This window comes from Anabrus simplex, chromosome 1 (genome assembly GCF_040414725.1).
Source record: "Anabrus simplex isolate iqAnaSimp1 chromosome 1, ASM4041472v1, whole genome shotgun sequence".
NCBI lineage: Eukaryota > Metazoa > Arthropoda > Insecta > Orthoptera > Tettigoniidae > Anabrus > Anabrus simplex.
This window is the reverse complement of record NC_090265.1, coordinates 999,636,528-999,649,737: the sequence shown is the minus strand read 5'-3', so window position 1 is coordinate 999,649,737 and position 13,210 is coordinate 999,636,528. Positions and strand designations below refer to the sequence as shown.

General features: G+C 36.7%; 1 protein-coding gene across 2 annotated transcripts in view; it reads right to left on the bottom strand.

Annotated features, from left to right (window-relative positions):
• Kdsr (3-ketodihydrosphingosine reductase) overlaps nucleotides 1-13,210 on the bottom strand; it is a 97,127-nt gene that overhangs the window by 47,672 nt on the left and 36,245 nt on the right. For both annotated transcript variants that reach the window (XM_067149084.2, XM_067149093.2), the window contains one exon: nucleotides 5,672-5,839. In XM_067149084.2, coding sequence (XP_067005185.2) covers nucleotides 5,672-5,839 — 168 coding nt within the window. The remainder of the gene's footprint in view (nucleotides 1-5,671; nucleotides 5,840-13,210) is intronic.

Genomic DNA, 13,210 nt, shown 5'->3' with positions numbered 1-13,210 from the left:
TACCGGTGCCACACCATGAAAATATCGAAGGTACAGCATTCTCCTTAAGTCTTCGTCTTTCGCCTAAAATTATTGAAATAGGTCATATTAAGAATGTACTACCAGTTTCAGTAATGACATAATCTTCAACTGTAAAATGTTTCGAGCAGACCAAAGTCTGGAGTCATATTTTTAGGAGTCATATTTTTATTTCGTAGGTCCTGCCTACGAATCGCATGCAACTACTTTTTACGGAAAGCATCTTGCTTAGAAAATTAATGGTATGAATACGGTCGACCTTGATTTTGGGACATTGGGACACAGCAATAGTCAGGCATCACAATTTTCTTGTCGTCTTTGTTGTCGTAACGATATATTAAATCCTTAACTTCAGCATTTAACTAAGTAACTTCCATTAAAAATACACACAAACAAATGACGATCGACAAGCACATACCGGGTACTACACGTGAGACATCTATCGGTAGTGTTTCAGTACATCCCTATAGGAACATACTGTACTTTCTGTTCATCTGCCCTGAGAATATTACTGAAAATAAATCACTTGTTCAGGACTTATCATGAAAAGACTAAAATCCATACACGCTTTTCACTTTTTCACACAGAGCTGATTTTATTGTTTTTTTAAGCAACATTTTCATTATCAGACAATATTAGATTACACAGAAATGTGAAGGAACACTTGAAGATAACATATTTACAAGGAATTGAAATATCTTTACAGGTTTTTGAGCAACATAAATTTGAAATTGGGTAAAATACATCACATTTTCAGAGCACTGCATAATAAATAACCGAAACAAAACTATTTTCATTTATGATTTAGTCTTTGTCTCATTTCCGTATACTTACGTTTTATGATTTTTGTTGATCTGATTGAAAATGGACCATTTCCAATCAGATTTATAGGGCCATAAAATATATATCTTTTCAAAACTTCTCCGATATCATCTTTTCTTGGCCAGTCATATAATCCTGGCATCACTTCTTTCAAAAAGTTAACATGTGCTGTGTATTCAGGAGATAGTAGGTTCAAACCCCACTGTCGGCAGCCCTGAAAATGGTTTTCTGTGGTTTCCCATTTTCAACCAGGCAAATGCTGGGGTTGTACCTTAATTAAGGCCACTGCCGCTTCCTTCCCACTCCTAGCCCTTTCCTGTCCCATCGTCGCCATAAGACCTATCTGTGTCAGTGCGACGTAAAGCAACTAGCAAAAAAAAAAAAAAACATGTGCTGTAGATTTATCATTGTTTGTGCACAAAACCCTACCAATATATCACTGATGGTCATAATACACACTGTAATACTTATCGTTACAAATGTTTTCCGAAGAAATGTTGCAAAGAGTGTCTTTGTCACTATCGGATGATTCTATCCAGGCAAAGTCACCTGAATCTACATATGAAACCTGATCACTAGAGCCCAGCTTTCCATGCACTATCAAATCTCAAAATATGCATGCATTCATGCACTATAATATGGCAAAACATGCACAATAAACCGGAAAATATGCACTATCAAAATTCAGTTTCTCAGTAATCTCTGCCAATCGTCTTTTATCTGTCAGCATATTCGTAAACACAGAAAATGATCTTTCTACGTCAGCAGAAGTGACAGGTGCACACTTAAATGAAGACATTTGGGACAAATTGTGGTCAAATTGTACGTCTTTTGCATTTTTACCACAATCCGTCTTATATAAGCTTGATGAATTCAAAGCTAGGATTTGTACGGATCACTTTGTTCGACCTACAGTATCCGCAGCTGCCGCAGCTACTTCTCCATGCGATGACTGCAGACACGTTTGAATGTCCTCAATAACTGGTATTGTTTGCATGCTGTGATAACAAAGATGTATGATGAGTAAGAGTTCCGGGTAGGATATTTCATGATAACAACAAAAGAGGGTTCAGTGCAAAATCAAGGTTTGTAAGCTGCTATCTCAGTAACGCGGAGTCATAGAAGTGTGATACAAGAGATACAACAAATGAGCCGCCAAATGAGCTGTCAATGAGTAATGCACAATTTAAGGTTCGATTCATAGCAGTGTATAACTGGGACAACTAATTCCTAAGAATTACAGAGATTGACTTGGGGACTAACGGCTTACATCAATGTTTACTCAAGCAACAGATAAGAAAGTGTTTTGTTAATTGGATTATAGGACTTCTGCCGTATGTACTAACTTTGGTCATCAGATAGGATGCCAGGAATACATTCTCGTCTCTCAGTAATAGACATACTGTATAACGTGGAAAAATGGTCCCAAATTCTGCAAACGAAAATTCATAAAATGCATTATCATCCAAGTTAACATTATATATGCACCAAAGTTAGAAGAAATGTCATTCTATGCCATATAAACATCCAAATATTCGCTATTACATCCAAAATCTTCAAAATATGCATTATGCATGCATTTTCTTAAAAGGCCAAAACATGCAAACATGCACGGATAAAGAATGGTTATTTGGAATCGTTAAGCCATAAAACTAATATTTGCAAAAGTTTGAGAAGTGTAACTAGCTTATTTAAAAACATGTATTTGCATGGAAATCCGGGCTCTATTGATCACTATCAGATGATGAGGTGAAATATTTTAGTTTTGCCTTCCTGGTTTTCTTAGGAGGAATGGATTTACAGTTTGTTTTTTTTCTGCATGACTCCTTTGATTTTTTGCCATTTTTTATTCTCTGTAGAGCTTCTTCGGAGGTCACAATTTCACCATACTGTGAACTTCGTTCGTTTAGGTCTAACTCCTTGTTGAGGTGTTGGGTTATTCTGGGCCTGATTAAGCTTCTTACTTAAGGATTCTCTAATGACACTTTCAATTTCAGGTACAGATACTGATACTCTTTGGTGTTAAGCGTTTGGAATCTCTGGAACCAGCACCAATGGTTGTGGAGAATTTGACACTTCAGGGACTGCTACTGATGGGACGAATGGTTGTGGAGAATTTGACACTTCAGGGTCTGGTACTGATGGGATATTATTGGTGCCATTGGCAGCAGAAACAGCAGGAATGTTTGTCACAGCTTTTGTCTTAAAAAGTGGGTTAAAGCCAAAGGATCATAATCTTCTTCTGGAAATGTTTCCCTGTTCAAAAGGAAACGAACTGTACATTCAAATCCTGAAGTTAAATATGATCTCTTGAAACTGGAGGTGCATAACTTTCCAAGGTATGGTCCAAACATATGCTTTGGCAGTTTGACTCCTGGATTTCTCCTGTTCCAATCCAGCAAAATGTTATTCCATGCTTGTTTCAGGCTGTAGTTGATAGCAAAGAACTTAGCCCTAAAGATTACACACTTGGTCATGTTCTAATTACCCCGTAAATGTTCTATTTACCCCCTGTAAATTTATTGCAGATCTTTAATGTTCCAATTACCCCAAAGTTCAAGTACATACGGGTAATTAGAACACATTTCAGAATTAATTAATGTTAAACAAATTTAACTCAAAATTGTGCCAATCATAACTATAAAATGGTACTTAACACAAATATTTGAAAAAAGAAAAGAAAAACTCTTGTACAAATTGAGTAACACTGTATAATGTGTGGGAATGCAGAAATATCATTAGTTACTTTTTGGTCATGCCAAAATATGAGCACTTATAAATTCATTAACAATTAATATTAACCAATGAAATGTGACATACAGATTCTGAACAACCTGAAGATGTAATTCCCTATCAATTTTGTATTTTATTTTCCTACATATGGTATATATATGATAACGTTCTAATTACCCCAGGTTCCCCTAGATCTTTTGAAGAGTGCCTGCGACAGGGAAAGATACTTCAGTCCTGGAAAAAATCAACAGTGAAAATGCTCTACAAGGGCAAAGGTGAGATGGGAGGCCAAATAGCTACATAGGCAACATGTTAGTACGTAGGCTTCTAAAGATTTGACCACCCTTTTGTGTAAAAGGCTGATCAAAATGGTGGACGGTGAACTGCCAGACACCCAGTTCAGTTTTAGGAGAGGTAGGTCTGTCAATCATACCATACAATACCTCCAGGATGACATCAAAGCAGTGCTAGCAGTAGAGAGGGGAAACTTCATGCCATATTTATAGATTATACAAAGGCTTTCGACATTATCACCAGAACAATTCTAAAAAACAAACTGGAGGGATTGATTAAATCACACCATTACTAGTTATCTCTCATCAGAGACATAATGAAGAGTGACTACATACAGATTGACAACAGCATCACTACATCCCAGCTGATAGAACAAATAACAGGTGTTCTACAAGGTCACTCAGTCCACTCCTCTTCATAGTTGCTACAGCAGGCATTACGACAATAACAAAGGACGACATAAGGCTACTGATGTACACAGATGATATGGCACTGACGTCAACCTTGCACAAGCAGCTCCAGGCAGTTTTCAACGACCTCAGAAAATGGGCACAATGCAATGAGATGAAAATGAACAAAGACAAAACTGTCTCCATGACTTTCCAGGAAGAAGGGAAGCAAGTCCCTTTTCTACATAGGGAAGTATCAACTCAAAGCAGTGACTAATTTCAAATATTTAGGAGTGACTTTCCAGACTCGAGTAACAATTTCAGCTTACACCTGAGTGAACGATGAAATCAAAGCTATGAATAATATTAGATTCCCAGGCAATTATCCATCACAATAGTCATAAAGCTTTTCGGTTTGAAGATTAGATCAGCAGTTGTATACGGCCTGGAAAATGTGTGGACATGCCTTCAAAAGGAACAGATGAAACAATTAGCAAAAGTTGAACCAACATATCTGAAAAGAGCACTCTGTCTAAACTAACTCTGTCTCGTATCACATGAATTAGCTAGAGAGCTCTTATTCACTGAGGAGCTACGTCTAAACTTTCTGCTACCCGCAATGCCAGCATTCTTAGATATTCTGGTATGTCTAAAAGTAAAGAAAACTGCTATATGTGACAAGTTTTATGCAGCAGATGCAATGATCAACCGTGAATGGATGCAACCTGCAGCACATAGGTACAAGATTTTCCATTCATGGTTTTCACTCCAAGCACTGTGGTGTGAAACGATATCATGAGCCGGGTGCAGGCTGCGCATATAAAAGATGTACTGAACCATGTGAGAGATACCACGCCCTGACATGCAAAATGCGAACTGAATCCCTTAAATAGTTTTGTACAAAAGATTGATTTATATTTACTCTTTGCACATTGTGCACAATTATATATTCATTCATCACAATTTTGTCTACTACAGTACTCACGATTAATTCCATGAATACCTTAGACTGGAGCATCTCATATGTCTTTCCTCACAGTGTATTCTGTTGGGATGGCAGTCCTGTGCTCAATCTGCAGCTGGTTTTTCTTTGATTCTGGTGCTATTTCACTAATTATACAGCACACAAACAAAATATAGAAAATTTGTTAATGGCACTCGATTCCACGATACAAATAGTTACACTGTATCAAATTACAGAACTGTCGCAATTATTTTCACCTGCCAAAACACCGAAGTTCCATAAGCCAAAACTCACAAATGTAGGAAAGGTTGTTTATGAATCTGTGTAATATAAGATTATGGAATGGTTCAGAGGAATAGAAATAAAGAGCCCAGACAGGAAGAGAAATGTACTTGAGATATGCATGAGTACTCTGTTAATTTTTATAATAAATGATACTGAAACCACTGACCATTGTATCCTTGATGAGCTGTTTTGCAACCACCTGGGGTGATAGTAGTCCTGCAGACTGACTTATCAAACGAGTCTCCAGGGGCTTTGTCTTCTCTTCATTGGCGAAGCCTGGAGTATCTGTGTCTGGAGGTAGAGCCAAGGTTACCGAAACATTATACGGTTTGCACTGAAAAAAATGTATGACCATAAGCAATTATTCATAATACAGCACAGTATAGTACACAATTTCAAAAATATGGGATATAAAAACAGATTTAAAACATTAAGTGAGATAATTTTACATTCCTGGAATTCAAAATTAGAATCTTCTGTACAAAGTAGATTGGTATCTTATGGATGTGATTAATTTTAACTGGAAATTATAATTCATTCTGAGAAGTATACTCCATTTTTGAGGTTATATGGTTGAGGAAACAAAAGGAAACAAGAAAATAATCAGGATCAAGATGAATATTAAGTTTACCCTACTGGTGACGTTAAGCACTGAGCGCCCTTGGTGCTATTCGACAGGAGTAGGCTATGTGCGGGCACCGGGTTTCACCCTCTCTCTTTCTACTATCATATATCTTGTCCTTTATTTCATCTCATTAAATCTTCTGATGAGGCTGATGTCAGGAAGAACGTCCAGTCATAAAAACTCGCTATGAAGGTTTATCTCACTTCACAACCAACCCCATACAAAAATGGGACTAGAGAAGGACAACATCAGAATTTATGATTTTGACTATTTTTTTGCTTGTAGATAGAGGTGCTCAGCTGGGCGCTATTGAGGCTAGCCCAGTGCTGCCGGGCTGGTGTGACGTAAATGCGGGCAGTTTACGTAGCAAGCATACGCGCAGTGAAGCGAGAGGGCGAACGCACTTTGCAGGAAGAGAACAGTGACGTTCGATTGTCATTAAGAAAAAACGCTGAATGGGGTACAATATTTAAGAAAAAAACGCTATAATCGCAAGAATTTTATTATTTACAAGTTTCATATTCCGTATTGATTGGATTCAATGTAATAGACAAGAAAAATGTTCCACCGATCAATACATTTATTGTGAATGAATTATTGCACTAGTACCGGTTTCGACCTATCTTGGCCATCATCAGCAAGCACACAAATTTACAGTCATAGGACAAAATTACAAAAATGTTACGTAAGAGCATCCGGATGTCTAATGAAAAATGGAAGTAAAATATATTGCAGTATGTTGCGTTAAAATATCTCTGATTAAAAGTGGTGATGGTTAGAATAAACTAAAACCTATTGATTGAGCATGGACATGAGTACATAAACACATTAAAATATATATGCCACATCATAAGACACTAAAAAATATAGCACATTAAACACATTAAAACATGGTATATTTTAAAGACGTCTATTAAAATTTGAGTTCATGTTGCGTTGCATTCATTCTTCAATCCTCTTGTAGTTCTTGTGTTGATTAAGTTGTATAGGTGAATATCGAGAATGTTCTATGGCTGATATACTTTGTATTGGTGATATACTTTGTATTGGTATGTGTGTGTGAAATGAAAAAAGTACTTACTGTTGTTGCTGTGGAGGTTGTGTACCGATATGTTTGGAGATTTGTTGTGTTCTGCTACGAGTACGTCTGGGGCTCATGTGAGCTGTGTGGAGGGATGTTGGTAGAGCGGATGGAGGAGTGGCTATTGTGAAGGTAGGGGCGGGGTTAGGTTTGTGATTCGTCGGTTTGTTATGACGTGTGTTTACTAATTTGAGATAGTCATTTTTTATTGCAGGAATGACTTTGTCAAAGATGGTACTGGTTTTCTCTGTAATGTCGTTAATGTTATGATTGGGGTTAGCGTATTGATCCAAAGAAATATAGAAATCTTCGGTTATGTTGAGCAGGGGGCCCTTAGAGTTTATGTTTAATATCATCATGTCATTATTGATGTCTGAAGTTGTGCTTAGATAGTTCTACATGTTGGCCTATTGATGAGAAATGGTAGTGCTTTACTGCATTTATATGTTCATTATAACGGATGGTGAAGTTTCTACCTGTACGTCCAATGTAGCTTGTGTCACAGTTGTTACATTTGATGCGGTAGACACCTGATTGGTTGTATTTATTATTATTATTGACTGTTTTGGTGTTGTGTATAGTGTTGGTGCTGTTGTGTGTGGTTTTGAATGCTATTTTCAGGTTGTGCTTCTTAAAGATATTAGTTATAGTATATATATATATATATATATATATACTATATCCCCTCCACCAACATCCCTCCACACAACTCACATGAGCCCCAGACGTACTCATAGCAGAACACAACAAATCTCCAAACAAATCGGTACACAACCTCCACAGCAACAACAGCAAGTACTTTTTTCATTTCACACACACATCCAGGCATTCCTTCATACATACGCCATACTCATATTAGCTTTTCTTTACAGATAACAACCATATAACGTGCATAGACGAGAGAAGTGTCACCACCAACTGCTCTAAAATTAAACCCTATCTTGCTGTATATATAAATCTTACCTGACTACATCAACAGTTAAATTGCACAATACTCAATTTTCAAATTTTAATGACAAGAGTTCTTATAACATACCAATACAAAGTATATCAGCCATAGAACATTCTCGATATTCACCTATACAACTTAATCAACACAAGAACTACAAGAGGATTGAAGAATGAATGCAACGCAACATGAACTCAAACTTTAATAGACATCTTTAAAATATACCATGTTTTAATGTGTTTAATGTGCTATATTTTTTAGTGTCTTATGATGTGGCATATATATTTTAATGTGTTTATGTACTCATGTCCATGCTCAATCAATAGGTTTTAGTTTATTCTAACCATCACCACTTTTAATCAGAGATATTTTAACGCAACATACTGCAATATATTTTACTTCCATTTTTCATTAGACATCCGGATGCTCTTACGTAACATTTTTGTAATTTTGTCCTATGACTGTAAATTTGTGTGCTAGCTGATGATGGCCAAGATAGGTCGAAACCGGTACTAGTGCAATAATTCATTCACAATAAATGTATTGATCGGTGGAACATTTTTCTTGTCTATTACATAATCGCAAGAAAACCTAACTTTTCAAGATATTCCTGTATGATTTATGCTGTGCTTGATGTAGTCAGTTTTATTTTCTTATGTTTATACATTCAAAGAACACTAACATGTTATAATTTTTGTTTTACAATTTAGAAAGGTAAACCGTTTAAGCGTACAAGCTACAATTTACAATTCCTTGGATGGAAATGACAGTATTTCTATTTCTTAAAAAGTTAAATTTGTATTATTCATTCATTTCAAACTCGTGTATCGCCACAGTGATCGAGAGTGATTGGGAGAAATTCGCCCAACCGTCACGGCTTTTGACATAACGTCATTGTGGATGAATAGCATACACTCATCGCCTGCCTGCCCACCGACTTAGTGCTGGGCACTCGCGGGGGAAAATGCCCAGCGTGAGCACCTCTGTTGTAGATTGGGAGCGGCAACATGGCTGACTAATAATAATAGAAAAACAACAAGGATCCACCTTGGACATACATAGGATAAACAGAAGAGGATCAGTGGAAGAGCCTTTTATTTGGATTGGTCATAAAAGTAAAAAGAGGCAATGGAACAACATGAAGTGATAGATGAACTATCAATTTCAGCAGTTTAGAGCTTCCGAACAGAAGTGAAGAAATATGGCACACTTTTAAATTATGACAACTGTTTCAATGACGAGTATAATCCTGTAACGAGTATCCATGTAATATTTTAATAACACAGCCAGGGTTTTAGAAATTTTAAGTGGAATGTAGTAATATAGAGTGGAAAGGTTCCTTGATATGTTATGTTGATATTGCATAATAGGCTGATGAAGTGATCTGAAAAATCTCAGAACATGTACCTAAAATAAATTTGTGAATTAATTAATTGTTACATATGTGAGTATTGATAAGGCGGACCATGGACAACATCCTCAACATTAAGTTTATTGTACATGTTATTAGGAAATACCATATGATTGTTCATAAACATTATTCACACATATAAAACTCCATTTATAATTTCTAGTACATTTGTTTACACTGGATAAATTTGCAAGAATCTTGTTAAAACTACACTCTGAAAATCAACAAGAATTATGCTCATCCATCTACATGTTTCCCAGAGATAGCCATAGACTGAGTTTGTAAAATGAGTTACTGTAGATACAGCAATTATCTTTAACATTATTCTAGAAGTACTACTGTTAGCAGGACAGGTTACCTGGTGAAAAACAATACCAACTTAACTATTTAACGTAGAAATTTGTGAAATATTAAATATAGATTCTGTAGAAATTATGTAAAGTAAGTGTATCTTCACATCTTTAAATATATCGTCCCCACTCTGGCAAACTATTGAATGTGCAAACTGTCAAAAAATTAGGAGAGCTGAAAGAAGTTGTGTTTACTCATGTCAAATCAATTTTTATATTTTATTATCATCATCATCATCTTTCATCATCCTAAACCATCTCCAGTTTCCCGGGTGTGGTATATGACCCTCCTCCATCTCATCCTGTCCTTGTACCAGTATTCCTCCACCAACTTGTCCCAATCATGACCTCTCAGCAGTACATCGTTCTTAACTAAATCTATTCATTTCCTTCGTGGCCTTCCCACGGGTCGTCTTCCTTCTACTTTTCTGTCAAATTCCTTCCTTGCAGTTCTGTTTACTGGCATCCTCTTCACGTGACCAAACCACTTCAGTCTTGATATCTGAATCTTATTGAGGAATCATCTATTCCTACTTCCTACACGTTGGGAGTTTCAAATCTGCATAAGAACGCAGTCGGTGATATTTATCCTGAGCGATAACCTATAGGTTTCATGGGCTTAAAAGTTTCCTGAAAGTCCTAATTTTTTACCCCCTCCCCCATATTAAGATGGCAGCACAATCTCCCAGACAAGTTAGAAAATAGAAATTTGGAAAAATTATAGCTTTTTGCCTGTAACAGATGGAAAATTTACGAGATGTTTAAAAATGTTATTTTTTTACCCCCCAAAAAAATTGAAATATGGAGGCAATTTATTGACGGTGCAGACCTTCCTTTCGAGGTATTTGGTGGCTAAATGGTAAGTCATATCACAAAACGGATGGCACAATCTCCGTTCAATTTGGAGTGATCTACAACTTTGGTCCTGTGATGTTTTGTCATATATCTATCCCTTATGTTAAATTTGGCTCTATTTCTGGATTTACCTAAATTTTGCACTTTGCACACGTATAATTGATGGTTTGATTCACTTATAGGAAAGATGGGATCATCAAATTCTACACGAATATTGGCCAACCCAGCAAAATTCTATGTTTGAAGCTGTCGCATAAGTATCTGAAAAGTAATTCACTGTTTGAAAACCTTACACAAATTTAACCCTATTCAACGTTTCTAAAATAATCTTGCCTTTAAATAGATGAGATACGAGGAAGTATCATAGGGCCAGCCATTTAGATAGCTAAATGAGGCCAGAGTCATCTTTTTATACAATCCGTTTTTCAATATGAATGCATCGCTTAGCAGCAGTTATTCTGTAAATGAAGGTGAACATGCATATACTTCCGTATGTCGATCTACATTTATTAATTTAAGTCGATTTGTAGCGATCTAGTAAGGGGTGTGTCTTACATTGTAATTAATACTTTACAAATCAATAGTGGCTCTCAGCAGGAGGGCGTCTGCTGTTGTAATCAGTACTCCCCACATCGACTTTAACTAGCAATAGGAATGGGGTAGTCCTCCAACGTCTGTGTACCATTGTAATGCATAATCCCCTTCTTGATTTGACTAGCAGAAGGCAAGGGAGCGTGCATTTTTTAAAAACTCTTTTACCTGATTCTCTTTATCATTAGGTATAGGTGCCCCCGATTATAAACAAATTTACCCATCAAAATGTGACTGACGTTACGCATAGTGAATTGCGGCAGACAAGTGGACCTGTCGTTATCATCACAACTCTGCAACTCGCACTTTTCACATTGGAAACAACGTCTGCGGACCTCCCTATGCTTTTTCTCGGATAACACCAAGAGACATGCAATTTAAAAAATTTTTATTCACTTCATGTACAGTAATTTACTTCGATATCCATATACATTGTAGAATACCGTAGTGAAGCATGGATACATTTGCTAGTATATGAATAAAACATGCCTTTGCTGGCAAGATGTAGTGTTTACAGTGCACTATGTCTTCTGCTATGGGCTAGAATAAATTTGCTACTTTCATTGACCTGTCTAAGTCTCATCCTTGGCTATGACAATATGAAAGTGACTGAGATATGAGTGATGTTAGTAATGCCATTCCTTATACAGCCAGTCCCTGTTATGAATGGTGTGAAAATATCGCTCATAGGGTCGGTTGGTGCATCCATATCAGTGGGCTTCGCAGACTGATATGTAATAGCAACTTTTGGCTCGGTGAGGAAAGCAACGGGAAACTACCTCATTCCTCTAGTACACCTCTACAGTGATGCCTAGGCTATTATGACAGCCCTTGGCGGAGCTGTGGGGGATCAAACTAGCCTTAGGGCTGAATACACAACATCTATATAAAAAATAACTTGTCCTGACTGACTGACTGATTCATCATCACACAAAATAAATTTCATCACCGAGCCGAAACTACTGGACATAGAGAAATGAAATTTTGGAGATACATTCATATTAACATGTAGGTGCTCGCTAAGGGAGGATTTTTGGATATTCCGTCGCTAAGGGGGTAAAAAGGGGGGTGAAATTTTAAAATGAGGATATCTATATCTCAAAAACTTAAAAGTTTACAGACGTAAAAATTGGTATTTGGAATCTCCTTTAAAAACAAAGAAACACTTTTTTTTTTTTTTTCGGAATATCTCATTAAGGGGAGAAAATGGTTGAACACCTTTTATAAGGAGACTTGTATCTCAAAAACTGAAGATGTTACAGACATGAAAATTAGTATTTGGAATCTCCTTTGAAAATAAAGAAACATGTATTTTTGCGTTTTCGGATAATCCGATGAATAGTTGGTGAACAGGAGTGACAAACGGGGTGAATTTTTAAAAGGACTATATCTGCAAATTATCTCAGACACGTAACATATTACAGATTTGACAACTGGTATTTGGAATTTCCTGTAAAAGTAAAGAAACATAAATATATTTTCAGAAAATCCAGTTAAGGGGAACTGAAAAAGAGGGGGTGAATTTTTAAAATTAGTGTATCTGTGTATGTGCAAGTAGGGCAGCATCCTGCTTCATGAATTTACCGAGCTCAGAACACTTTAAGCAAGCTTCGGACCTATGGGAGTAATGGAGTCCCACTCCCATTTGACAGGCGAGGGACTCCTTGGAAACAACTTGGCGAACGAAATGGAATTCGATGGGGAGCTATCAATATTAATGGGGCTTATGGAAGAAAGAAGGTAGAACTTGCTGAGTCAGCAAAGAGGATGCATCTGGATGTGCTAGGAGTAAGTGATATTCGGGTAAGGGGAGATAAGGAGGAAGAGATAGGAGATTATAAAG